Source organism: Protopterus annectens, chromosome 4.part0 (genome assembly GCF_019279795.1).
Source record: "Protopterus annectens isolate FY-2018-M chromosome 4.part0, PAN1.0, whole genome shotgun sequence".
Lineage (NCBI taxonomy): Eukaryota > Metazoa > Chordata > Ceratodontiformes > Protopteridae > Protopterus > Protopterus annectens.
In genome coordinates, this window is record NC_056733.1 from 1,153,587,315 (window position 1) to 1,153,614,796 (window position 27,482).

At 44.3% G+C, this 27,482-nt stretch overlaps 1 protein-coding gene across 1 annotated transcript in view; it reads right to left on the bottom strand.

Moving 5' to 3' along the window:
* Positions 1-27,482, bottom strand: part of CPSF1 (cleavage and polyadenylation specific factor 1) — a 2,236,766-nt gene that overhangs the window by 1,489,806 nt on the left and 719,478 nt on the right. The window contains exon 13 of the mRNA XM_044069873.1: positions 8,971-9,022. Within this exon, the coding sequence (XP_043925808.1) occupies positions 8,971-9,022 (52 nt within the window). The remainder of the gene's footprint in view (positions 1-8,970; positions 9,023-27,482) is intronic.

The window sequence follows — 27,482 nt, forward strand, 5'->3', positions numbered from 1 at the left end:
TGGCTGAACAGAGTAGATGCCTTGTTGGGGAGGTCAGGAGCCAGTCGTCCAGGTACGGGAAGATCTGAATTCCCTGGAGCCTCAGGTGGGCCGCTATCACTGCTAACACTTTGGTGAACACCCCGGGGGCTGTGGTGAGACCAAAGGGGAGGACCCTGAATTGGAAATGACTGGCTCCCAGCCGGAAGCGGAGGAACCTCCTGGATCGTCTGTCCATCAGAATGTGGTAGTACGCATCCTTGAGGTCTACAGAGCACATCCAATCGTTCTCCCGCAAAAGGGGGAGAATGGATTGAAGAGTGATCATGCAGAACTTCTCTTTGGTTACTGACAGGTTCAGGGAAGAGAGGTCGAGGACTGGTCTTAAGTGCCCAATCTTTTTTGGCACCAAGAAGAACCTGGAGTAAAACCCGGACCCGCACTGGTCTGGGGGGAAGTGTTGGATGGCTCTTTTTTCCAGCAAATGTTGGATTTCCATTGCTGCGGCCTCCCTCTGATCGGGTGGGACATTGGGGAGGTGTCTGAGGCTGTGTGGGTAATGAGAAAAGGGAATTAGATATCCTCTGGATATGATGCGAAGCACCCAGTGGTCTGTCGTGATGGACTCCCAAGCTGCTGGTTGCTTCGAGAAATGCCTTCCAACTGCCTCCAGAGTGGAGCAGTCGAGTAACCTCTCAGGGGTGTTGCGTGGGTTGGTCCGAGAAGGGTTCTCTGGATCCAAAGTTCCGCGGGCCCCCCCTGCCTCTAAGGCAGCGTCCACCCTGCCCTCCTCTGCTGTGGAAGGGCTGGGAGTCCGGAGCGGGACGGGACTGTTGCGACTTCCAGAACCACATCTTCTTCTGTCCCTTTTGGTTCTTAGAGAAGGACCTCTGGGGAGCAGAGAAGCGGACTCCGATGGCAGACAACGTCTTCCCGTACTTTTCGCTCTGGACCAAGGTATCTCGCACGGTTTTGCTGAAGAGGGCAGAACCATCAAAAGGGGCTTAGCGAAAGACGCCTTAAAGGGTTCTGCGAAATCACAGTGCCGGAGCCAGGCCTGACGTCTTATAATGAGGCTCGCTCTGCCTGCTCTAGCGGCTCCTTCCCGTGGCATGAGACAGAAACCGCATAGAGGTGTTAGATATGGATCGTAGAGTGGCCATCCGGGTGGAGTGCAATGGTTTGTCTTCCGCCGACATGGACTCGGGGGGCGACGCAGCGTACTCTTTGATAAGGTCCCGCTGCAGTCGGAGCACATGTGCCATGTAGTTCAGTGACCTCACAGAGAAGGTAGCCGAACTAAACACCCGCTTCCCTAGGCTGTCCATCGACCAAGACTCCTTGCTCGGGGGATGAACCGAGGGACTCTCCTGAGCAAGTTTCCTCTTGGTGGCCGCCGCCACCAACATGGCATCTACAGGGGGACCCTTACTCCAGTGGGACTTGTCAGAGGGTGGGCTAAGAATCTTGTCCGAGCGCTTGGGGACTGGCTCCACAGTGTCCGGCTACTTCCACGCCCTGGTAGTAATCAGGTCTACCAGGGGGTCGGCCAGAGGGGACACCCAAGAGGTAGATGGACCTGCTTCAAACGCCTCCAGTAACATGGATTCGTCCGAGGTAGGCTTTGGGGCAGACCACCCCCTTTATTATGAGCATCTCCATGATGTCACCAAATGAGACATCTTCAGGGGGTGATCTTGGGGAGCCTTCCCCTTCCTCCAAATCCGTGTCCTCAGTCAAGGACTCGGGGGGAGTCCAGGTGCCTCCTCTTGCACCTTTGCTTGTGAGGAACCTCCTCGGGGGGGCTGTCCGAGGAGGTCTCACCAGCAACGTCTTGTTCCAATGGAACTACCTGGGACGTCAAAGAAGGCTGTCTCTGGGGCCAGGTGATGGAAGTCGGGCCTAACTGAGAAGGAGTGCAGGATGGAGGCGTGGCAAGGGCCAGGGGCCTGGAATCTCTCGACAGGACCCTCTCCACCACGTCGAATGCCGAGGGAGAGCTGCTCTCTCTGGGATCCGAAAGCAGACTCTCCCTCTCGGATCCGACGGACGGATCGGGGCCGGCGCCAAAGCGATCGGATCCGATGGACCAGCATGCTCCGACCTGGGCGGAGCCGAAGGCATACAGATACCGCCAGATCCGAAGCTCAGCCCTCGGCTCGGAGAGCTCGGATCCGAAGAAAATGGATCCGACCGACTCGAGAGACTATCGACGCCGACACACCCCCGGCTCCAAGGCTGCCCGGCTCTGAAGACTCCGACCCAGGGAAGCAGGACGGAGAAGGAGCTATCGGGGCAAAGAAGGGGGTCGAGCTCCCATCTGCAGTTGGGCCTGGAGGAATCTTCTCATCATCCGGTCCAAATCTGCATCCGTGAGACTTCTAGTAGATCTCGACAAGGCCACCGAGGCGGGGCGGGAGTGTTGCCTTGATGACCTCGAAGGAGATCAGGTCTCTTCCTCCTCAGGACCCGGTGAAAAGCACGGGGACCGGATCCGAGAAGGAGGAGACCCAGAAGACCTGGAGGGAGAAGACCGCTTAGCCGGGGGGCCCGAAGCGTAGGCCTTGGCCCGCCGCTTGTGGTGCTTCTCCCTCCTCCTTTCTTTCCTGGCCTCCCTCTCCTCCGGGCCTAAGGCGGGAGGTCGAGTCCCAGCCGGGGGGAGGGAAGCAGGAGTGGCAGCCTCCGCAGCGGGAGCCACAGGAGGACCGGAGGTAGAAGCCGAGTCCGGGGGCAGAAGACCCGCCAGACTCAGCTTAGACATCCTGTCCTTGGGTGCCCTGGGGTTGAACGCTGCACAAATGGTACAACCAGAGGACAGGTGCTCAACCCCAAGGCACAACACTGTCGAGTGCCATCCGCTGGGGACAGCTTATGGCCACACTCGGTGCACTTAGAAAACATCACCTTTGGGGCCTCAGACATACTACAGAAGGTAAGCCACACACACTAGGCCCCAAACACACAAACACAACCCTGACGGAACCACGAAGGAAGGGGGAGGTTAAATAGAAACAAAATAATTTAAACTAAGAGAGCTTTTAGTTAGAAAAAAAGGGACCTAAACACACACTCACACCAAAGGTTAAAGAAAAGTGGTAGGAAAGTAAAATTTTTCTCACAAGAGAACAAAAACGTCTGGAACTCTGGATCAAGCTGCTGAAGGAAACCGCGGCAAACTAGATCTGAGGTCAGTCAGGGTTGGCAGGGGATTATGGGTAGGGGGAAGAGCTTGGAGCTCGGATCTAAAGCTGTTGAAAACTGCCGGCTTTGTCCGAGGTCGGATCCGATTCCCATAGGTTGCTGCACAAATGAAGTTAACTACTTCAGATCAAAAATTTCAGGAGATTGGCGACCGGCACTTGTGAACTGCTTCTGCTTCGGGCACTGCACGGCAAGAACGACTGATGTAATGGCATTGGCTGCATGTTTTATACACTTAACGACCTGACGTCATGGAAGAAAAGACAGTATCCTACGCAGAAATCTGAAGACTCTGGTATTCAGGCCGGCTGAGAGCTACTTGCAGGCAGATAACCCAAATGTGATGACTGCAACAGTGAAACACGAAGAACATCTGAATGCCCCAGGAAGAACACCAGCTTGAGATAAACACAGATGCAGAAATCAAACAAGTATAAGGGGGGAGAAGGGAGGGACAGAATACTGCAACATATAGAAGAGAAGGACATCTATGGTTATGGCAGGATTTTACTCAACTATTCTATGAACGTCTATTCATATTTTGTAGTATTCACAACATGAGGGAGAATACCAAAGCTCGTGCAGAGGAAACAGTGGGAGCAGGGGCAGTAGCATTCTCTATAAACCCCTGAAGAACAGCCCTGGCAAAACCAGCTCTAGATCTAGAAATACCATCCAACTTGTAATGCTTAGTGAAAGTACAGACGGAAGAACAGGTAAGCTGCTTCCAGGACAGAGGAAGTATCCAGACCTTTGAAAAAAGCACCCGAAGAAGACACATCTCTAGCTGAAACAGCCTTAACTGGAGATGCTAGAATTTTTCCATGACTGGAATCGGCAACTTATGACCACAGATGGTATTCAGACTGGAGGCAGGAAAGCTCTATGGATGGTATTTGCCGAAGTCTAATTCATACCTGATGTTGGATGGGGTACTAATGTGTGACATTGCATGTACCTGACAGTAGCTTGTATACTAGCCGGACGTTCAGAACAGCTTGGAGCAGATACCCCATGTTCTGAATACTGCAACATATGAATAGGAGGACATCAATTTATTCACCATCATATCCAGCATGGGTCCTATGAAAAATTCTGAGGTCTTCAATGTTTAGCTTGATTTTGGTAGGTTCAAACAGAACACAAAGGTGGTAATGCAATAAATAAGCAAGGTCTTTGCATTTCATCCAAGATGGGTGTCAGGGCAGGGTTATGTAACTGTGCATACTTGGACAGAAGTGAATCTCTCACTTTCTGAGGTGAGCAAATTCTGCAAATCATTTAATGAAAATTGTGCATTCAGTGGAAGGGCCGAAATGCAATGATGTGAACTGAAAGTGTTCCTTCCCTGTCTCAGAGCTGAGAAACTGCCTGTGGTCCTATCTTTCAAATCAAAGTTCACCACCAGTTCAACTGGCATAAGTAAGGAAAGAAGGGTCTGCAGAAATAATATTTTAAATCTGGCAATTTTCAAAAATTTGGTGGCTCTGGAAAAGCCCAGGAAGGGCCTCCAGGGGCCAGCCTACTTCAGGATCAAGAATACTATCTTGTTCCTCTACGGGCACCTTCAATATGGTTTTGCAAACAGATGATTCAAAATTAGTAGCGCTGGTTCTATATCACCAGTAAGGATGGGGTTCATTTCTAGGAAGTGTGCAAAGGCTGTAAATTACATTACATAACTTACTGATATAATCTCTCTTTTCCACTTGTCCAAAGTAGGCTGGAACTTATTTCTTCAGATGTAGAAAAGCTACCTAAGGAAGGTGACAGCTGAAAGAAAGAAGGGGGATGCACAATGAATACTGGCTGACATGGGGGAATGGGAATATGGCCATGTAGAAAACCACGATGGTTGCCTGGATGATGGACTATCGTAGCCAGTTCTCACTAATGGGGAAAGTAAAAAAATTGATACAGGATCACAAGAGGAATGATGGCCAACTGCGTTCAGGAAAAAAAAAATACAAAGAAAAAAGTTTCACAAAAACATAGAAATGGGGGATAGAATTACTTCTGCACAGTTTTCATATTGATCCAGTTTAAAGGGAAGCCACACAGCAAAGCAATACAGTCTTTATAAAAATTTGGGATGTACCTTACCCGACACCTGCAGCAATTAGAAAGACCCCAAAAGTAACTCACCAAGAGGATCAGGGGTCTCAAACAGATGCCATATGCTGCTCGGTTAAAAATACTCCAGCTCTACTCAGTTGCATACCGCCTACTTCGAGGCTATCTATGCCTGACATACAAAGCTATGTCACATCCAGAATTAATGGACATGCTCCACCTCAGTAAATCTAAATCCCTTAGAGCCACACGCTGGAGGGACTTGAACCTCAGCACAGAAATAAATAGAACTTGCTGGAGGGACAGGTTCATAACCCAGAGGCTCCCTTCGCTCTGGAATAGAATTCCAGTTCATGTGAGGCACAGCACCTCACTGAATCTCTTCAAGAAGAAACTCGATAAGTGGATGGGGGATCGTAGGTTTGCCCCAGGGATTACTCCCGTGTCACTATTAGACAGAGGCACAGTAAACTGAACCTTAAAAAGGGCACAGTATGCTCAAATCAAGGGGTGGCGTAAGCCATACAGAATTGGGCTAGGCTTATAATTGCCCCAGGGCAGATAGCCTAGTATGAACCTATGAACCTATGACACCATCATGGGTGGAGAAAGATTTGCTTCCTTTACCTTACTTCCTGTCTTGGCTACTACCACTTCTTGAGGACTGCTTCTTTTAAAAAGACCATGTTTTGTTTAACTCATTCACACCTGAAACAATCAACAAGGTGTCAAATCCCTGGTACTGGCAGCACTAAGTCTCAAACACATTTAAATGTACAGAAAAATTAAACAAGTAAAGGAGCTTTTTGCCTCAACTGTTAAAAATATGTTTTTCTCAAATTTAATCTGCTTAATCTTGCAATAATACCAAAGGTTCAGTACCATGATAAAGCTACACTGCAACAGCAACACTGTGTTTGGTCTTCCTTTCCCATACTGCAGGCAACCCACAACACTAGCACTGCACTCAAAAAAATGAACTGAGTGCAACTTGTAATCTAGGTGTGACCGAGTTAAATGGCTTCACTGTAGACTGCTCATTGGACAAAGCCACTGAATGATGGGTAGCTTCTACTATACTTGGGAATGGCTACTTAACAAAGCTTTTAACCTCTCTTCCATTTTTTCAAAAATCTACCAAGAAGCAGAGACAAACAACAAATCCTTATTGAAATATGTGAATAACAACTGCTCAGTGATGTCTCTTTCCTTAGCTAAAGGACTATAGTCTTTTGGGCTGCTCTGCTGCTACTGTTAGAGGCATCATGGCAGCATTTAGGAGCAGACTTTTCCACAATGAAAGCAGTATACGTCAGATTGCAGATTTTTATCCGTCTTGCCTTCCATTTATTATGGATGTCTCCCTACTACCTAATTATATGTCTTTAGAAATAACTGCTCTTGTGCCTATGTACAGGGTGTGTACATTTTTTCAACAAAATGTTCTGCTTTCCCCCATCAATAGGCATCATCAAGAGATACTTACAACTGCCAGGTCAGCAGCTGGGTTTTTGCACTGGTACCAGCAACTTCCTTAGAATCAGTTTCGTGGAGAGAATGACTAGAAATCTAGCTCAATGGATGCACTTTAAATGCATTTTTGGTCATTCTGGAACAATGCCTCTGAGCTTTGGTTCTTTCATCCTCAATAGGTAATTTTGTGCATCTTTGAAACATAACTGGACTCGCATTTAAAATGTTTCTTCATATAATTTAAGGTTTGTCCTAAAGAAATGGCCTATAGATAGAATCCTATAAAGACAGTCTTGCTATTGTCAATGGCAGACCCTAAAACTGTCAATATCTGTGCAGAACAACCAAGATCTACTTCCTCAAAAATCAGAGTCCCGGGAAACAGCTACTCCCAACATCAAAGGCTGGGCTGCATAACGGTTGACCCTGTGCCATGGGAACATATACTCCCTGGCAAACTCCCTACAGCTGAAGAGGGCACAGTCTGGTATGGATGCCTGCAAGGTAGGCAACTGGTGCTCAGACACATGAGCTTGGACGAATAGAAGAGGAAGTTCTGTTCGGCAAATGTGTGAAAGCTAAAATAACTGTCATTAAAGTCAGGTCCTCTGGTGACTTTTGCATCATGATACTCAGAAAATACTTCCAGCAAAATCACTCCTGTGAAGCAGGAAAAATGCAAAGGGCAGACATCTCCTATGGACAACCTAGGGAATGGCACCCGACTTTTTTTTTGTTGGTGGTGGTATGGAAATCCCTCTTGATATCACCATAAATTAATTTGACTCAAGAAAGTTTGATGAAGAAGTATCTTATTTCACAGGAGGAACCCCCAAACAAGAAAAAGAGTACTTGCAGTAAAACTTGATTTTTCTACCAAGTAAAACAGGAAATCAATATGACAATTCTTGGGAAAAACTTACTTCCAAAGAAATATTTCTTGGTGATATTTTCCAGAGATGTCATGAGCCTCAAAAATCTATTCTCACAATAAGTAGAAGTAAAACACAACAGCAAATGCAACACACAACATATCAATACAAACCAAATTAGAAAATAATCTCAAACTGATTAATAATTGTTCTCTGCAACTCACCTGGAAGAGGTTAACAGACATACTGATGACTGATGCAATTGGGGGGGGGGACATGACAATAGTGAAAGCGTTTTTTGACTGGGTATCAGGCTGACATACTGCAGACGAGAGGAGTTACACTCTACTCTGCTTTAGGGATGTCCACAAACTGTAACTTATGCTAAAAGAAAAGATGTCCACTTGTGGCCAGTTCCCATGTATAATAAATGGCATGGCAACAATTATCTTCATGATGAACTTTAGAAAGATCACCTGCTAAGACATTCTTAAAATATTTAACAAATGTAGCAACTGTTATAGTGTAAGCTTACTTTACCCACTCTTTCTACTGTAAAATTACATTGTTTTTAATTTTAGTATTTACAGTATTTGTCACACATTCCAGGTCAAGCGCGAACATGTCTTTTCATTTAAACAGTCACTACACATACAATAAAAATAACTTACTTACTTGAATAACACCACTACCTCAATCAAAAATCAAATTCAAGTCACCCATGAATAAACCAGATCTACTGTGTAGAGTGCACAGCACTGTATCTATGAGCCAGATGACCTTAAATCAACCAGCCGCTGAAAGGCTGGCTAAGCGGGCTGGAACAAGCACTAAATGAAAGCTTACCAATCCTGGAAGGAGATGTGAAACCTGACCCAATGCATGATGAACACCAAGCAGAGTGGAATGGTAATGGTGTCAAGACATGTGTGTACTGTAATTTAGCTCATTACTGGAAGCAAAAATGGCATTGTGGACTCGCAAGAAGGTTAGGCTGCTAAGACAGGAATGGGAATATGGCCATGTAGAAAACCACGATGGCTGCCTGGATGATGGACTATCATAACCAGTTCTCACTAATGGGGAAAGGAAAAAAATTGATACAGGATCACAAGAGGAATGATGGCCAACTGCGATCAGGAAAAAAAAAATACAAAGAAAAAAGTTTCACAAAAACATAGAAATGGGGGATAGAATTACTTATGCACAGTTTTCATATTGATCCAGTTTAAAGGGAAGCCACACAGCAAAGCAATACAGTCTATTAAAATTCAAAGCAACAACCCCCCCCCCCCCTTGCCACCTTCAGATGTGTTAACATCTTTCGTTCAGGAAAAAAAGCATCCTGTCCAAGTAGTGAGATATTACATACCGCCCCAGTTCAGTGATGCTTCAACACGTTTTTTCTTGTTTGGGGGTTCCTCCTGTGAAATAAGCAAGTAAAATAAATGGGAAAATGTTCCTTAAAATACATCTTAAGTAAATAATTTTAACATTTTAAGGTACCGACAAGGTACTGTTTAAGCATTTACGTAAAAACAGTAATAATCCCATGCAAAAACAGTAATACAATAGTGTCAAATAGCCTAGGAACATGGTCTAAGATAAAAACAGCCTTCACTAACAACAGTTGAGACACGCGTGCACGTGCACACACACCTTGTTTTACATGCATATAAGCATGTGCGTATGTGGAGATGTATATATTGGAACTGGTTGCGTGCATAAATCAACAAAACATCTTCAAAACTAAAAATGCAATCATACTTATCTTTTGTCGAAATTTTATTCCTCTGAAGCTGTGAATTAATAAAAAAAGGAAATGTTTCCTTTTCTAATTTGTTAACAAAAAAAAAAAAAAAAAAAGACCACTAACTTTCAGACAATTTGTCATAACGTTGCTCCTGTTAGTGAAAGGGTATTTAGTATCCTAATGTGTAGGGTTGAGGTTAGGAACAGGATTAGTACAAAACAGTAAGGTGGTGCAGGGCTAGCCCCATACCTTCTTACTCATGGTGTGCTAACCCTAATGCCAACTCTCTATATTATAGCACTAAATGCCCTTACCTTAACAGTATCACTAAACAAAACACACATACACACACACTTTACACATACTGGTACCCAAGCATACCAACACATCTACCCCTTCCCTAGGTCTTACTCTAACCCTAACCTGCAAATGCTTGTACTCAAACACGCAGCCCCAATGCAGACACCTTTGTTACTAAGAAATATTTCAGCATTGTTATTCACTCCCACTTGCCTTGCATTTGATGTTGCATTTCAACTATTCCCTCCCTAGGCAATGTGAGGAATATTCTGCCAGTTCGACCAAAATGTAATAAGCCCATGGAGACTTTATATACACACACACACACACACACACACACACACACACACAAATACGTATATACAAATACATATACATATATATGCATAAGGGTACATGTCACTTCACCTAAAACCCATTTCACCTATAGTCATTTCACTGAGACCAAATCACCTAAAACTCATTTCACCTAAAACTAATTTCACTGACAAGTAGTACTCTAATGCAATTGAAAGGTATATGTCCTTTCCCCACTGTAGTGGTGTTAGTGTACACATATATATATATATATATATATATATATATATATACACACACACACACACACACACACACACACACACACACACACACACACACACACACACAAAGGGGGGGGGGTGGCGTAGCCCCCCCACCTAGTTGGCTTTTACCAAATAATGTAAAACAAAACCAGACAACACAAAACCAAATTAAGTGGGGGGCTACACCCACCACAAAGTACAGTTGTGTATCTACCATAAATGTAGATGTTCGAGTGTATTCACTGTTGCAGTCATTACACTTGGGGTTATCCTGCTGGCAGGCTACCCGCAGTCAGCCTGAATTCCAAAGTCCTGGTCCAGCGTCGGTTGCTGTCGCTTCTTCCCTGATGTCAGTGTGCCAGGGGTATAAAAGATGCAGCCGACTCCATTTTCTTCAGTTTTTCTTGCCCCAGATGTCAGGTGCCCCCAAATTGGTAGGCTAAAAATTTATGCTAATAAGAACGCATGCAATAACAAACATTTCCTTCATCTACAAGGAAATACACCACCAAGGTTGTATTGAATAGAGAAGTACAGATAAGCCCCAGCAAAGAAAAAGGGGGATGGTGAGTGGGTAACCTGGACTGCAGCAGTGAACACACTCGAACATCTACATTTATGGTACGTAAACAACTGTACTATGTTAATCGTGTTTCATTGTTGCAGTCATTACACTTGGGTTGAATACCAAAGCTCAGGTAGGGTGGCTGTGTCTAAATAGGACTAGGAGAGGCTATAAGGCCCTGCAAAACTGCAGTGGCAAAGCCTGCTCTGGATTTAGAGTAGAGAGGTAAATAGTAGTGCTTGGTGAAAGTGTGCACTGAACTCCAAGTTGCAGCATCTGAAATGTCTTTGGTTGGTACCCCTCTGAGGAAGACTGCTGAAGTGGCTGCTGCTCTGGTAGAATGTGGCCTAATGCCCTTAGGAACTGATTTGCCATGTTGCGAGTAACAGAATCGAATGCAGTGGCCTATCCATTTCGAAACAGTCTGCTTAGAGATCGGCTTTCCTTGTGATCCTGCAGCATATGCCACTAAAAGTTGCTCAATCTTTCTGAAAGCTTTAGTTCTGCCAAAGTAGAAGCGTAGCTGTCTGTGTATGTCCAAAGAATGCAGGAGTCTCTCACCCTTATTCTGTGGGTATGGATAAAAAGTAGGCAAATGAACGGTTTGGTTAAGGGCCACACTGGACACTAACTTAGACATGAATGTCGGGTTTGTCCTCAGAGAAACCCTGTCTGGATCGAAAATTATAAAAGGTTCCACAGCCATGAGAGCCTGTAACTCTGAGACTCGTCTTGCAGAGGTTATTGCTAGGAGTAGAGCTGTTTTCCAAGATAAGAACTTTATTTCAGCTGTATTGGCTGGCTCAAAAGGCGGCAGTGTGAGTTTCTCCAAGACATAATTGAGGTCCCATGCAGGTATTGGTGCTCTCCTTGGAGGTCTTAGGTTTTTGGCCCCTCTGAGGTACTGCCTTAGCAATGGATGAGAAAAAACAGGTGGTTCCGTATTGTAATGAGCTGAAATGGCAGAGGCATGCATTTTAATTGATGAGAAGGATAGGCCTTTGTCCAGCATCTCAGTTAGGTATTGTAAAATCTGAGGAATATTTGGTACAAGCATGTCAATTCCTTGTGCCTGGTTCCAAGCACAGAATCTCTTCCATTTTACTGCATAAGATTTTCTGGTACTTGGCCTCCTGGCCTCCAAAATAACATTGATCACTGCTTTAGAGAGAGGTGTGTTCTGAATGGCTACATAATTCGTCATGCTGCCAGAGTTAGGGTCCTGAGTTGGCTGTGCAGGATCTGATTGTTTTGTTGGGTCAGTAAGTGAGGAATTAGAGGCAATGTCCAGGCTGGGCCTTGAGATAAGCTCTTTAGGATTGGGTACCAGTGCTGGCGTGGCCAGTCTGGGGCAATCAGAATCATTTTTGTCTTTTCTTGCCTGACCTTTAGGAGTACCTTGGGAAGGAGAGGCAAAGGAGGAAAGTCATATAGTGTTAGGGTTTCCAGCTGAATGATAGAGCATTCATTTTCCATGCTTGCTTGCGATAAGTCCTTGTGCAGAATCTCTGTAGTTGGCAGTTGTGAGGGGAGGCAAAAAGATCTATGTCTGGGCATCCCCATTTCCTTGTTATCATGCTGAAGACTTGTGGATCCAGTTTCCACTCGTGGGGATCCGTAATGTTTCTGCTTAGTTCGTCTGCCAGAGTATTTTTCTTTCCTGGCAGGAATTGTGCTTGCAGATGTACTTGATAAGTCAATGCTGTGTCCCACAGAGTCATGGCTTGTCTGCAGAGGGGGTAGGAATGTGTGCCTCCCTGCTTGTTTATATACCACATGACTGTAGTACTGTCGGTCCTTATTAGTAGTTGTCCTGGATGTAGAAGGTCCTTGAAAGCTGTCAGGCATTCTGAACAGCTAGCATCTCTTTTTGATTGATATGAAGATGCATTTGGGGCCATGTGCCCTGAATACATTTTCCTGCCATGTGGGCCCCCCAGGCATAATCTGAAGCATCTGTTGTTACTGACTGCCTGGCAGTAGGTAGGCTGAATGGCTGTCCCTTGTTGAGGTGACAGGACTGTGCCCACCATCGAAACTCCTGTTGAAGGCAAGGAATGAGGGTAATCACTGTTTCCAAGCTGTGGCAATGTTGAGTCCAAACACTTTTTAGATACCATTGTAGTTTCCTCATATGCAGTCTGGCATATGGAATTAGCAGAATGCAGGATGCCATGAAGCCCAAAGCCTGCAGAATTTTTCTTGCAGATAACTGGGTCTTTGTTGCCAACATTGTGAAGTAAGAAGTCAGTTGCTTTTGTTTGTCTGGCGTGAGATAAGCCATCTGGGCAGTTGTATTTAAGCTTGCACCCAGGAATATTATCTCTTGAGAGGGTACAAATTTTGATTTCTTTTCGTTTACTGTGTACCCTAGGCAAATCAATAATCTTTTTACAAATGCCAGATGCTGTAGTAGAATGTCCTTGCTCTCCGCTTGAATTAGACAGTCGTCCAAGTAAGGATATATTTGTATTCCTCTTTGTCTGGAGAATGCAATTACTGGTGCCAGGCACTTTGTAAAGACCCTGGGTGTAGTAGATAAGCCAAAGGGCAGTGCAGAGAATTGGTAATGCATTGAGCCAGTCTTGAATCTGAGGTATCTTCGGCATATTTGTCTGGTTGGGACATGCAGGTATGCCTCTTTTAGGTCCAAAGTTACAAGCCAAGCCTTCTTGCCCAGCATGGGCAAAAGCTGCTGCAAAGTCAACATTTTGAATTTTGGGACGTCCAGAAATGTGTTTAGAATAGACAGGTCCAGTATTGGTCTCGAGGCTTTGTCTTTTCTGGGTACCAAGAAAAGTCTTGAGTAAAGTCCTTGTCCCTGCTCTTGCTGAGGTACTCGCTGAATGGCCTTCATGTCCATGAGGGATGAAACTTGTTTTTGTGCCTATGCCCATTGAATGTGTGGCAGGTCTGAAATACCTTTTGCCCTTGGTAGGGTGTGAAAGTGGAACCTGTAGCCTTGGGACACTATACTCAAGACCAATTTGTCCTGTGTGATCATGTGCCAGTTTTGAGAGAAAAGTGCTAGTTTTACCCCTAAGGGGGCTGCCAAAAGATAAGTGCTTGGTGCTGGCAGAGGAAAGTCATTGGGACTGTTTCCTGTATGGCTGTGATTTGTCTTCTCCACTTTTGGAGGTAGAAGCGCCCCACTGTTTAGGTCTGTATGAGCCCTGGGGCTAGGGCATCTGTTATCTGCCTCTTTGTGGTCTGTCTGACACTGGAAAGGACCAATTATTTGTAGGCCAGTTCCTGCTAAATCTGGGTGGGTGTACCTGTAAGAAATCCTTTACTGTTTGCATAGATTTTGCTTTGTCCTCCATTTTCTTCAACACCTCCTCTGCTTTAACACCAAATAAAGTATCATGCTGTAATGGAGCATCTAGTAATTTTGCCTTAACATGATCAGGTAGCATCTGTTCCTTTAACGAAGCATGCCTCCTAATGACAGACCCCGTAACTGCGGCCCTGCAAGAGGCCTCTAGAGAATCAAAACCACATTGCAATGTATGCTTTTCCACTTGCTCAGTTGCATGGAATAAATCCTGCATTTCCTTATTTTCTGCACAATCAGTAATTGCCAACATTTTCTGTTTTAGCAGTGACATTAAGTATTGCTGATATTTAAGCATATGAAATTGACAATTTAAAGCCCTCTAGAATCCCTGTCAGAGGGGATAGGGTTTTTTGCAGTGGAAGCCTTGACCCCTTTGGGACCCTAAGAAATAGTTTCTGGATCAGCAGCAGGGTTTTTATGAAGAAATTTATGTGTGTCTGGAACCCTGTATTATCTGTCTGGTTTTACAGGGGGCAGGGGGTAAAGAGTCAGGAGAAAGGCCAGACTCTGAAAATACATCATTTACAATGTCTAACACAGGGGGAATAGCAAGAGGCCTGTGCTGAGGCAGTAAAAGAAAATCTCTAAGCCTTTTCTTTGATTCTGAGTAGTCTTGGCTCTCCCAGTGGAAGTGCTCCCTCATGGTATGCAGGGTTTTCCCAAAAGAAAAATCCTCAGGAGAAGTTGAAGGAATAGATTCTTCAGCATCAGAATCCTCTCATAGGGAGGAAGAGAGTACTCCTGCTCAGAAGAGTAGTCAGAGGAAATGGAAACCTGATCTGAAGATTCATATTCTGTCTCTTGCCTAGGCCTCTTATCAGGAGAGGGATGGGAACCCCTGATCAAGGTAATTAGGTCTTCGGCCATTTTGAGCATCTGTTTTTTAGGCATGGAAGTCTGTCCAGGAGAATGCTGTACTTGGTTTCTTTGTCTTTAGAGCTGCTTTATTCTTTGTTTTGGAAGCTGAGGTAGGCTTTACATATAACTGTGTAGGCCTGAAAACACCCTCAGAAGCCGATGCCTACTCAGCGGCTCCGGACCCATCTGAGGGAATAGTTTCCGAGTGTCCAATACCTTGAGTATCCAGAGGCCTAGCTGGCTCCATGTGGGAATCGTCAGCAGCCTGTGGCTCTGAGGTAGTGGGCGTCAGGGGCTGCGAAAGCGCCTTACTGAGAACTGGCGACTGGCTTAGCGGAAGCCTCATCATCGGTTTTGAACCTCGGATGTCTGTCCTTTTCTTTGCGCTTTTTATAAACTCCGGTCGTCGGTTGTTCTGACGGCATTATATAATTGAATCTTCGGCCAAAGTAATGAAAGGCAAAATCGTACCGACACTTAATAGTGCGCTGGTTAAATCTAGCGCAAAACCGACAGCTAGCAATGTTGTGATCAGGGCCTAGGCAAGGAATACAGTAAGAATGAAAATCCTTATGAGGTATTTGCTTCCCACAAGAATTACAATTGTTAACTTTTTCTGACATTGGTCTGGAGCAAGAAAAAAGTTTCCCCAACGGGGTACTTAGCTTTAATAAAGACTTCGGATCTGAAATTCGATTTTGAAAATGTCAGGAGTCGGCCGACCGGCACTTGCGAACTGCTTTTGCTTCGGGCACCGCGTGGCAAGAAAGACAGAAAAAAATGGCATTGGCTGCATCTTTTATACCCCTGGCACAGTGACGTCAGGGAAGAAACGACAGCAACTGACGCCGGACCAGGACTTTGGAATTCAGGCTGACTGCGGGTAGCCTGCCAGCAGGATAACCCCAAGTGCAATGACTGCAACAGTGAAACATGATGAACATCCCCCATTGTGGGGGACTGCGGCCCCCACACCCCCCTTAACATATATACTAACCTCAGGATCGCACTACAGTGGGGAAAAGGACATATACCTTTGACTTGCCTTACTGTACTACTTGTCAGTAAAATGAGTTTTAGGTGGAATGAACTTTAGGTGAGTTGGTCTCAGTGAAGTGAGTTTAGGTGAAATGGGTTTTAGGTGAACTGGTAAAAATACAAAATACCAAGTAAACTATGAAGTATACCAAGGAAGAACCAGGAATCCAGGACGCCAGTTACTATTTAAAACACTCCATCTTTAATAACAAAAATATTTTAGCGCTTTCATCTCAAAGTGGGAGACTTCATCAGAAACATTGCATTCTGTTAGTCATCAATTTATATAGTATACCTAATTAAGTGACATCACAAAAACAATTAAATATTTAAAGAAATAAATGACATGAAAAACCAACCCAGAAAGAACATTATAGGTATTAAAATAAAATAACAATGGCTTATAGCGTCCAGTGCAGAATTCATTTGTATAATACACTCAATATACTGAAAAGTACAAACTTTTAAATTCATTTCTTAAATGTATTTTATACATAAAGGAGTTGTTTATACAAATTGCAGTAAAACACACACATTTATATAAGTATGTTAAAAATAAATCAAATTATTTTAGACTCTTTTTGTGCAAATTAATTTCTAAATAAAATCATGAATTTTAAAATTTAATAAAATACATACTTAGAAGGTCAAAGAATTATGAAAAAAATTATATTAAACTAAAACCTCATAAATTATTTGATCTTTCTACTAAGAAGGGAAGCAAGGAAACGGTTTCATTAAGCCCAGGGGGGTACATAGAAGCCAGTCTAAACTGCCACTGGCTTTCCTTCTTTTCCAGTCACCTCCCCTAATGTCAAGTTTAACCATATCAAGTATGCCGAACACAAATTTGTCAAATCCATCACATATTACACTATGTTTGTAAAGTGCATTGGTATTTTAGCAACTTCTCATTTCATAAAGATGTTCATATATTCTGTTTTTTAAGAGGCGTTCTGTCTTCCCAACATAAAAATATTTACATGTATTACATATAGCAAGGTAGATGACCCCTCTAGTATTGCAATTACCCTTCATGAAATGCACTCTACTATTCACTGTGTTATTCAGCACTACAAACGGTTCAACATTGATATAGGGGCAATAATGACACATACCACATCTTTTTGTCCCCTCATTGTTCTTTGTAGTACTTTTTGGCTTAATTTCTAAAAGCTGTTTCAAGTTTTTACTAACCCTAGTAACAAAAATCGGTTTTGGGCCTACTTTTTTGTATATAACCTCATTGGTTCTTAGAATATTCAAATTTTTCATGTATATGTTTTTTATAACTAGTGTTCTTGTGTTAAAAGTGAGAATACATGCTGTATTAAAATTATGATATGGAATACATGTGTTTTCTGTTCCATTTTCCCCCAATGGTTCCAACAATTGACCTGCACCCAATAAAGGTAAGTATTTCTGTCCCCACAACCTATTTATGTCATGTAAAATAGAATTAATCAAATCCAGTGGATAACCTCTCTCTGTAAACATTCCCCTAAGTAAACTAAATTCGTTATCCAAATCCTCTTTATTCGAAGTCATCCTAGCAATTCTAATTCGAAAGAAAAGGAAATCCCAGGAGAATTCAAATACTGCACGCTTTATTATTTAAAACACAAGTAAAATAAACGCTATTGAAATCATGCGTTTTCGTCTTCACAAAGACTTCCTCAGATCATACATGTGACTTGGTCAATAAGCAGCTTTATATACAATTAATTTAATTAATAAGCAATTGATAAACACCAATCATGTTCCTCCATTTTTTCAAAGAAATGTTGCCTAGTCCATTAAAAAATAACATCTAAATCCATTAACTTTCTTTATGTTCAATTATAATAAATATTTAAAAACCTTTGATATTTGTTGTAAATTTCATTAATATACATCCTTAAAAATATGAATATTTTATTAAAACATTTAAAAACCAATCCTAAAATATCCTATGTATGTAATGAATTTTGAATTGTTTCATATAAATCCTTTGGGAGAAAGTTTTTTTAAGTAATATACTGCCATCTACTGACTTTTTCCAATATTGCACTACTCAGGATTTTGCTGCCTTTAATTTCAGTAGTGGTTTAACAGAAATATATTCATTCAGCCCTGGATTTTTGTTGGCTTCCAAATATATCTGCCACCACAATTCTCTGTAACCCACTAGTTCCTCCCATGGTCCACCCCTTGGGTCTCTTTTAATTTGATCTATTACAAAAAATCTATATTTAAAATCTAGCAATTCTAATTGCTTGGCCCTTAATGATACTTATTTTTTGTGTCAAAGGATGATTACTTTCGAAATGCAAATAAGCATTACAAAAAGTCTTTTTCCTAAATATTTTAGACTTAAAGCATTTATTCTGAGTATCCTTGATTATAAGCGTATCCAAAAAACTAATACTTACATGACTATACTGAAAGGTAAAGGCCAAATATCCTGTACTAGAATTAATGTGATTAATAAAACCAGCTATTTTGTCTTCTGTATCTCCCCATAGGATGAAAATATCATCCAAATAGCGGAGATATAATTTAACTGCCACGTACCCATAGTGTGTGTGTGTGTGTGTGTGTGTGTGTGTGTGTGTGTGTGTGTTTCGTCTCATGGCGTCATCAGTGTATGCTTACGGAAAGTGGAAGCTCTCATTTTACACTTTTGCCCTTAAAGCAACACCGTTGTAAAACAGTACTAAACATACATCACTCAATGTAAATTTTAACAACATATAATAATAAAAATGTGAAGTTGTTCAATCTCGCCTTCATTCTTGACTGATGGGTTCGGAGCCAATCCATCGGCTACGGTACAGCCATATGCAAAGCTCGAGGTCTTCCAGTAGCTCAAGGCCAAGCCTCTATCCCATGATGCACTGTGAATTACCTCAGATCTAGTTTGTCACGGCATCTGATTGGAGGTTCCAGTGTATGCTCGACCCAGTAACTTTCAAAAATGTTCTATTTACAAGCTTTCTATATAGCTTTTTCTAGTAGTTACTATATCTAGTTAGATAAGCTTCTATAGCATTCCCCTTCCTGTGTGACATCTTATTCCTGATATTTAGTGCTCAGATAGTTGGCCTCATTCTTTTCGGGCTAGTTTAACTGAGTGCGTTTTGATAGTATTTTGCATTATAGCGTAAGAGTTTTTTGCTGTGATATTTAGCTTGTTGGATTTACTCTTAATATAGTTGGCCTCGTTTTTCGGCCTTAGTTGAGTGTACGCTACATTTAGTCAACAGTAGTTATACAGTTTTTTGCATTTTTTATATATTAGGCTCTCTGTGTGTATGTGTCTTTAGAGCCTTTTGTTGCTTAGTTCACTGTGTTTTTGGATAGCGTGAGTGTTATTATGGCAGATAAGGACAAGCACCCCAAGTCCGGGTTTAAAAAATGTCCGGACTGTAACCAGAAAATGTCATTCACTGATGGGCATGTTACATGTGTCTACTGTTTATGGGCTGTCCACCTGCAGAAATCTTGTGCTATATGTCATTCCTTTTCTTCTAGGGGGCTTTTGGAAAAAAAAGGAAATTGATGGATAGGGGTTTTCTAAAACACCCTTTCCAAGAGGCATTGAGTGACCAGGATGTTGCCAGCAAATCCTCTAAGTCCTCAAAATCATCTACCGAATCTAATGACTCAAAAAATCAAAGTAAAAAAAATCTGATGAGACATCGGCTCCACTGGTTTCGGAGCTGGCATCCGAAGTGCGTCACCATTGCTCCAGTCAGCACCATCGGTGCATTCATCTAGATCATCTGTCAGCCTTTCAGATTTGGATATGGATCGGGTGGAGAAGCTTTTACAGGCACCAGGCCTTGCTAAATTGCTGTTGGCTCCGACCCAAGTGGCTTCGGAGCCGAAGACAACTACTCCTGCTTTGGTTACTCCTCCTCAGAGCCATATCGGCCCTTCGGAGCCAGAATCAGCAGACCTGTTGATAGTGGAGTTTTCAGAGCTGAGGCCTGCTCCAGTGTCTTCGGCTCCATCTAGTCTGACATCCTCGGTGCTGACCGGGGACTCTAGGAGCCAACACTCTCCAGTCAGATTCGGGGAGGATAGTCGGACCGACATGTCGGTGCCGACTCTTCCTCTCAGGGCTTCGGCTCGGATGAGCTCGGCTCCTAACTCTGGCTCGGAGCCCACTGCCTCTGTGCCGGAGGGTTTGACGGTTCCCTCGGATCAGTCGATTTCTTCCCAGAACCGTGGTGCCTTTGAAGCCATAAGGAGAGCCCTATCTCCAAAGACATCCTCAACTTCTGGTCTTGCTTCCTCATCCCCTAAAGCACCTGTGTCTGCTTCTGCTTCCATAGTCCAGGCTAAGCGTAGAGACCCAGAGCCTCCGGTACCCCCACAGGGTGCACTCTGCTCTTCTGAGACCTCCCCAGAGGTTTCCACTGAGGAGGTCCCCAGGAAGAGATTGCGCAAGAGGAGACACTTGGAATCCCCACAGGAGTCTTTAACACCTGACATTGACTTAGATGAGTCAGAAGGGTCCCCACGGTCCCCCTCTGATGATATCTCCTTTGCTGAGATACATGAGATCCTAAGGCAGAGGGGTGACTGGCAGTCCAAAAGCCCTACTAAGGATGAGTCAGTTCTTCTGAAGGCTTTCGGGTCTCAACTCGCCAACTCTTGGGTGTCTCCGCCCTTCAATGAGCTCATGCAGTTGGTTTTTCGAAGGGCGTGGGAGTTACCAGAGTCCATGGAGCCTGTCCCTAGGAGGCCTAATAAGTTTATTTCAGCCCCACCAGACAAAAAGTACAGTTTTGTACCTACCATAAATGTAGATGTCCGATAGGTATGCATCTGCAGTCATAACATATGGGTTGTCCTGCCTCTGGCAGCCCTTCGGTCGGCCGGATTCCAAAGTCTGGGTCTGGCCTCGGCTGATGTCGCACCTTCCCCGACGTCAGAGCGTCTGGGGTATAAAAGCATCAGCCGACGACATTTTCCTCAAGTTTTTCTTGCCCCAGATGCCAGGTGCCCTCTAGGAAGGCTAAATTTGGATAAATGCAATAGAATTACAAACATTTGCAAAATTATATATATATATATATATATATATATATATATATATATATATATATATGTATATATATGTATATACAAACAAATACACCATAATAGATTCCCCCAGCAAGCTAAAAGAGGGGTAAACACCCTAGGAATACCACAGAGGGGTAGGAGGGAGGGTAAACCTGACTGCAGATGCATACCTATCGGACATCTACATTTATGGTAGGTACAAAACTGTACTATGTCCTTCAAGGATGCATCTGCAGTCATAACATATGGGTAGAATACCATAGCCAATCTGGGGGAGGAGGTACTAAGAAAAAGATGGTGTAGTTAGGATCCCCAGCAGGACTGCAGTAGCAAAGCCTGCTCTGGATCTGGAGTATAAAGGTAGATTGTAATGTTTGGTAAATGTATGCACGGAGCTCCAAGTAGCAGCTTCTAAAATGTCCTTGGTAGCCACCCCTCGTAGGAAGGCTGTAGTGGTGGCCGTGGCCCTTGTGGAATGAGGCCTGATGTTTGCAGGAACTGACTTTCCATGAAAGGAGTAACAAAATCGAATGCAATTTCCTATCCATTTTGAAATTGTCTGTTTGGAAATTGCTTTTCCTTGCACCCCAGCAGCACATGCTACAAACAGTTGGTCAGTTTTTCTGGTACTTTTAGTTATGTCCAAGTAGTAGCGTAGTTGTCTGTGTATATCCAGGGTGTGCAGAAGTTTTTCCACTCTATTCTGTGGATTTGGGGAGAACGTAGGCAAGTGAATAGCTTGGTTCAAGGATACCCTAGATACCACCTTTGGCATAAAAGTAGGATTAGTTCTTAGTGTAACTCTGTCCTGATGGAAGATAAGAAATGGCTGTACTGCCATTAATGCTTGTAACTCAGATACTCTTCTTGCTGAAGTTATTGCCAGAAGGAATGCAGTTTTCCAAGACAGAAACTGAAGATCCGCTGTTGCTGCTGGTTCAAAGGGAGGAAGTGTTAGTTTCTCCAAGACAAAGTTGAGATCCCAAGCAGGTAAAGGGGGTTTTCTTGGAGGTTTGATATTTTTGATCCCTCTCAGAAATTGCTTGAGGAGAGGGTGTGAGAAGATAGGTGGAGCCACATTGTATTCTGCTGTAATTGCTGAGGCATGAATCTTAATGGAAGAATAGGAAAGGCCATTGTGGAACAGCTCTGCTAAGTATTCCAGAATGTGTGTCATGCTTGCCACTGTCACATCCAAGCCTTTTGATGTGTTCCAAATGAAAAATCTTTTCCATTTAGCTGAGTATGTATTCCTTGTGGAAGGCCGGCGAGCTTCCATGATAATGTCCTTCACTCTCTGTGATAAAACATTTTGTTTTGGATTTAAGGGATTTTCCAGGCAGTTAGCTGCAATGTTTTTAAGTTGGGATGCATGATCTTGAAATTGTTTTGCGTCAGAAGAAGAGGCCATAGGGGGAGAGGCCATGGTTTTGCCTGTGACATGCTCCTCAATAGTGGATACCAGTGTTGCCTTAGCCAGTCTGGAGCTATCAGAATCACTCTTGGCTGTTCCTCCCTGATCTTCAGTAGAACCTTGTACATTAAAGGGAGAGGTGGGAAGGCATATACTTTTAGAGCTTTCCAGCTGAAAGAGAGAGAGTCCACCCTCCATGCTTGTGGGTGGTTATGTCCTTGAGCACAATGTCCTCAGTTGATGGTTGAGGGGGGAAGCGAACAGATCTATCTCCGGCGTTCCCCAAGTCTTTGTTATGAGTTGGAAGATGTCTGGGTGCAGCATCCATTCGTGTGCATCCATGGTAGTTCTGCTTAAGCTGTCTGCCAGTGTATTTTCCTTTCCTGGCACGAACTGGGACTGCAGTTGGATATTGAGTTTCAGGCATAGCTCCCATAGATTCATAGCCAGCCGGCATAGAGGGTAGGAGTGTGTGCCTCCCTGCTTGTTTATGTACCACATGACCGTGGTGTTGTCTGTCCTTATTAACAGGTGGCCTTGATGGAGGAAGGGTTTGAAAGCCTCGATTGCATGCATCACTGCCAGCATTTCCTTTTGGTTTATGTGCATGTGTAGCTGTCCTTGAGACCATAGGCCTTTTATACATTTGCCCTCCATGTGTGCTCTCCATCCTCGGTATGAAGCGTCCGTGGTGATGGTTTGTTTTGTTTTTGGTTTGTTGAAAGGCAACCCTCTGCTGGACTGGCAGGCTTGAGCCCACCACAGGAATTCCCTTTGAAGGCAAGGAATGATTGGTATCAAAGTCTTCAAACTGTGGCTGTGTTGAGACCATACACTCCTTAGATACCATTGTAATTTTCTCATATGCAGCCTGGCCTGTGGTATCAGAATTATGCAGGATGCCATGTAACCCAGGGCCTGCAGGATTTTTCTTGCAGTAAGCTGAGCTTGTCTTGTTAGATTCATGAAGTAATCTGGAAGCTGTTTTTGTTTTTCTTCTGTGACAAAGGCCATTTGGGTGGTTGTGTCTAGATCCGCATCTAGAAAGGTTATCCTTTGGGATGGAACCAGTCTTGATTTTTGGATGTTGACTGTGTATCCCAATGCCTGTAGTAGGTGGATGGCATAGGCCAAGTCTTTTATCAAATTTACCTTGTTGTCCGCTTGTATAAGGCAGTCGTCCAGATAAGGGTAGATTTGAATCCCCTGAAGTCTGCAGTGTGCAATTACTGATGCCAGGCATTTCGTGAATACTCTGGGTGCAGTAGGTAAGCCAAAGGGCAATGCTGAGAATTGATAATGCCCTGATCCTGCAAGAAATCTGAGGTGTCTTCTGCAGTTTGGTCGAATAGGGACGTGCAGGTATGCCTCCTTGAGATCTAGAGTCACCAGCCAGGACTCCTTGTCCAACATGGGAAGAAGTTGCTGTAGGTTCAGCATCTTGAATTTTGGCACAATGAGGTAAGTATTCAGTGCGGACAGGTCGAGAATAGGCCTCCATTGATTTTCTTTTCTTGGTACAAGGAATAGTCTGGAGTAAAATCCTTGGCCTTGCTCTGAAAGTGGTACCTTTTCTATAGCTTTCATTTGAAGCAAGTTGTTGATCTGCTTGAAAGCCTCTGCCCTCTGATTTGGTGGTAGGTTTGGCATTCCGTTTCTTTTTGGCAAAGTGTGGAAGTGGAACCTGTATCCTTTGTCTATTATTTGCAGTGTCCATGTGTCCCTTGTAATATGATGCCAATTTTTCGAGAATAAAGCAAGCTTTCCGCCCAAGGGTGCTTCCAGTTGAGCCCTGGTGGGCGGAATCAGAGTAAAGTCATTGAGCCTGTCCTGGTGTAGTAGTTGTTGTTGCTGCTGTTGCACTACCTCTCTGGTTGGCAGATTGCCACTGACGGCCTCTGTAAGAGCCCCTAGATTGGCCTCTGCCTCTGGGGCGTCTGTTCCTGCCTCTCTGGGCTCTGTCCGAGTCTGGAAAGGACCAATTCTTAGTAGGCCAGTTTCTGCTGAATCTCTGTGGTTGTACTTGTAGGAAATCCTTAACTGTTTGCACAGATTTTGCCTTTTCTTCATACTTTTTTAAGACCTCCTGAGCAGAGGAGCCAAATAAATTTTGTTTCTCCATTGGAGCATCCAGGAGTTTAGCTTTAACATGGTCTGGCAAAGATTGTTCCTTCAGCCAGGCATGCCTACGAATAACTGCCCCAGTCATAGCTGACCTAAATGAAGCCTCCAATGCATCATAACCACACTTTAAGAAATGATTACTAACCTGCTGTGAGTTGTGTACCAAATCCTGAAGGGATTTACGGTCAAGGGGTTCAGGAGAAGAAAGCTTCTTGTTCAGTTCATCTAACAAATACTCTTGGTACTGTATCATATGAAATTGACAATGTAGTGCCCTGATGGAAAGAGTTGCAGAAGTATATACCTTCTTTCCCCATCTCTCTAAAGCTCTAGACTCTCTTTCAGAAGGTAGAGGATTTTTGGCAGTGGCAGCCAAGAACCCCTTTAGGGCCCAGAGTAATAGTTTCTGGGTCTGCAGAATGGGCTTTATACAGATGAAAATGAGAATCCGGGACCCTGTAGTATCTATCAGGTTTGGCAGGGGCCGGGGGGAGAGTATCAGGGGCTGTACTGACATCATTGTACACATCATCAATTACATTTAAAACAGGAGGTATAGATAAGGGCCTATGCAGAGGCAAATGTAAAAAGGTCCTTAATCTTTTTCTAGAATCAGAGAAATCCTGACCTTGCCATTGAAAATGCTCTCTCATGGAGTGTAGAGTCTCACCAAAGGAAAACTCTTCAGGAGGGGAGGCCGAAGGGATAGATTCTTCTGCATCAGAATCCTCATAGGGCGAATAAGCCTCCTCCTGGTGGTCTGACAACTCAGAACCATCCGAGGACTCATCTGAAGAGTGTGGGTCAGAAGGCTCAATCCTGGGCCTTTTGTCTGGTGGAGGGTGAGAGGCCCTGTCCGGGTGAGGTTGTGAACCTCTAATTAAAGAAATAAGGTCCTCTGCAAGGCTGAGGACCTGAGAACTAGAGGAAGGCCTCTGGGATGTAGTTTTGGGAGGCAAAGCTTTAGAAAGTTTAGCAGCTTTAGCCCTAGAAAAGGCCTTAATGGACATGGAAGCAGGGGGCCTAGCTGCCCCACGTGCAGGAGTAGATATGTCCAAAGGTATGGTGTCGGACATATCCTGGACACTGGTTTCGGTAGGTAGCTCGGTAGCCGACTCAGCCGGGATCTCCCGGGCTGCGGTGGTCGGTATAGTGGATTCAGATGAAGGAATCTCCGAGGACTCGGTTTCGGCCGAAGCCGAGACACTCGCGGTAGGCCTTACCGTGGTTTCAGCCGAAACCGCGGGCCGCGAGTGTCGGTCCTTGTCCTTCCGTTTTTTTCATCAAATGTGATGTCGAGTCTCCGACGGCATTTTATATGCAAAACTATCCCCAAAAAATTCCTCTGCAAACTCCGACCGACGTCTAAGAGTTCGTCGGTTGAAGGAAGCACAGGCTGAACAGGACGATACGTCGTGGTCTGGGCCTAAGCAAGGAAGGCAGTAGGAATGGAAATCCTTATGAGGTATTTGTTTCCCACAACTTAAACAATTATTTACTTTATCTGACATCGGCTGAGGCAGGAAAGAGTCCCCAACGGGGTACTTAGCTTTTTCGAAGTTTTCGGTAGCTGAAATCACTGGATCTGACCGACCGGCACTTGCGAACAGCTTCTGCTTCAGGCACCGAGCGGCAAGAAAGACTGAGGAAAATGGCGTCGGCTGATGCTTTTATACCCCAGACGCTCTGACGTCGGGGAAGGTGCGACATCAGCCGAGGCCAGACCCAGACTTTGGAATCCGGCTGACCGAAGGGCTGCCTGAGGCAGGACAACCCATATGTTATGACTGCAGATGCATCCTTGAAGGACATCCTTCTTATCCAAGAGAGTCCCAGTTGATGCCATGATGGTGACGGCGGCCACCAAAAAGGAAATGTCTGTGACTTCCTCGTCTATCCATACTCCTAATAGAGAGTCTAGGACCATGGATAGATATGGGAAATGCATGTTTAGTTCAGTGACCTTTGCTCTCCGTTCAGTGAACTACTTCACCCATTTTACCAGGTTGCAGAGAGATCTCCTTAAGAAGTTGGGAGATGCTCTTCAGGGTACAGTAGCTGCAGCAGCTTCTGGCAAAGTTGCTGCCCATCTTTCTACTCTAAATTCTATTGTCAGCTCGTCCATGCGTCTCATATCCTATGCAGCTGAAGGAACGAGTACAGCAGTGGGTACAGGAGTCACTCTTAGAAGACATTCCTGGATGCTCTTGTGTTCCTTCACGTCATCCTTCGTTAACACTCCCTTTCATGGCTCATCCCTATTTGGGCCTAAAGTGAAGGAGACTTTGAACAGGTGAGAACAAGAGAGAAAGACTATGTCTGCCATCACAGTCCGTTTTTCCACCCCTACCTGACCTTATCCCAAAGGTCAAAGGGAAGGAAAGATGTGGTTCCGGAAAGCCCAAGGAGCCTTTCAGGACAAACGAGATGAACCCCCCTCCAGGGGCAAAGGAGGGGTAATAGTGGAAGACGCTGCCCTTGTAGCAGAAGGGGTCTGCAACATCAAGGTGACAGAGATCACTTCTCTGGACAACCCTATCAGCACTCCTAAAAGGAGGCCTGACTGTCCTGCTCTGGAGGCAGTCGGGGGTCGCTTATCTTAGTACCCAAACGTCTGGCAAGAAATAACACAAGACACCTGGGTACAAAGTATAATTTCCAGAGGGTATTTCATACCATTCACCACTCCCCACATCCATAAGGAGAATCCCAAACGTTCCACCCAGTTACAGGGAACAAGCAACTATAGAGGTCCACAAGTTGCTAGAAAAAAAGATTCATCCAGCCAGTCTCAGCAGATCAAACAGGATCCAGAACTTACTCAAGGTTCTTTTTGGTTCCAAAGAAAACAGGAGACCCATTTTGGACCTCAGCAGA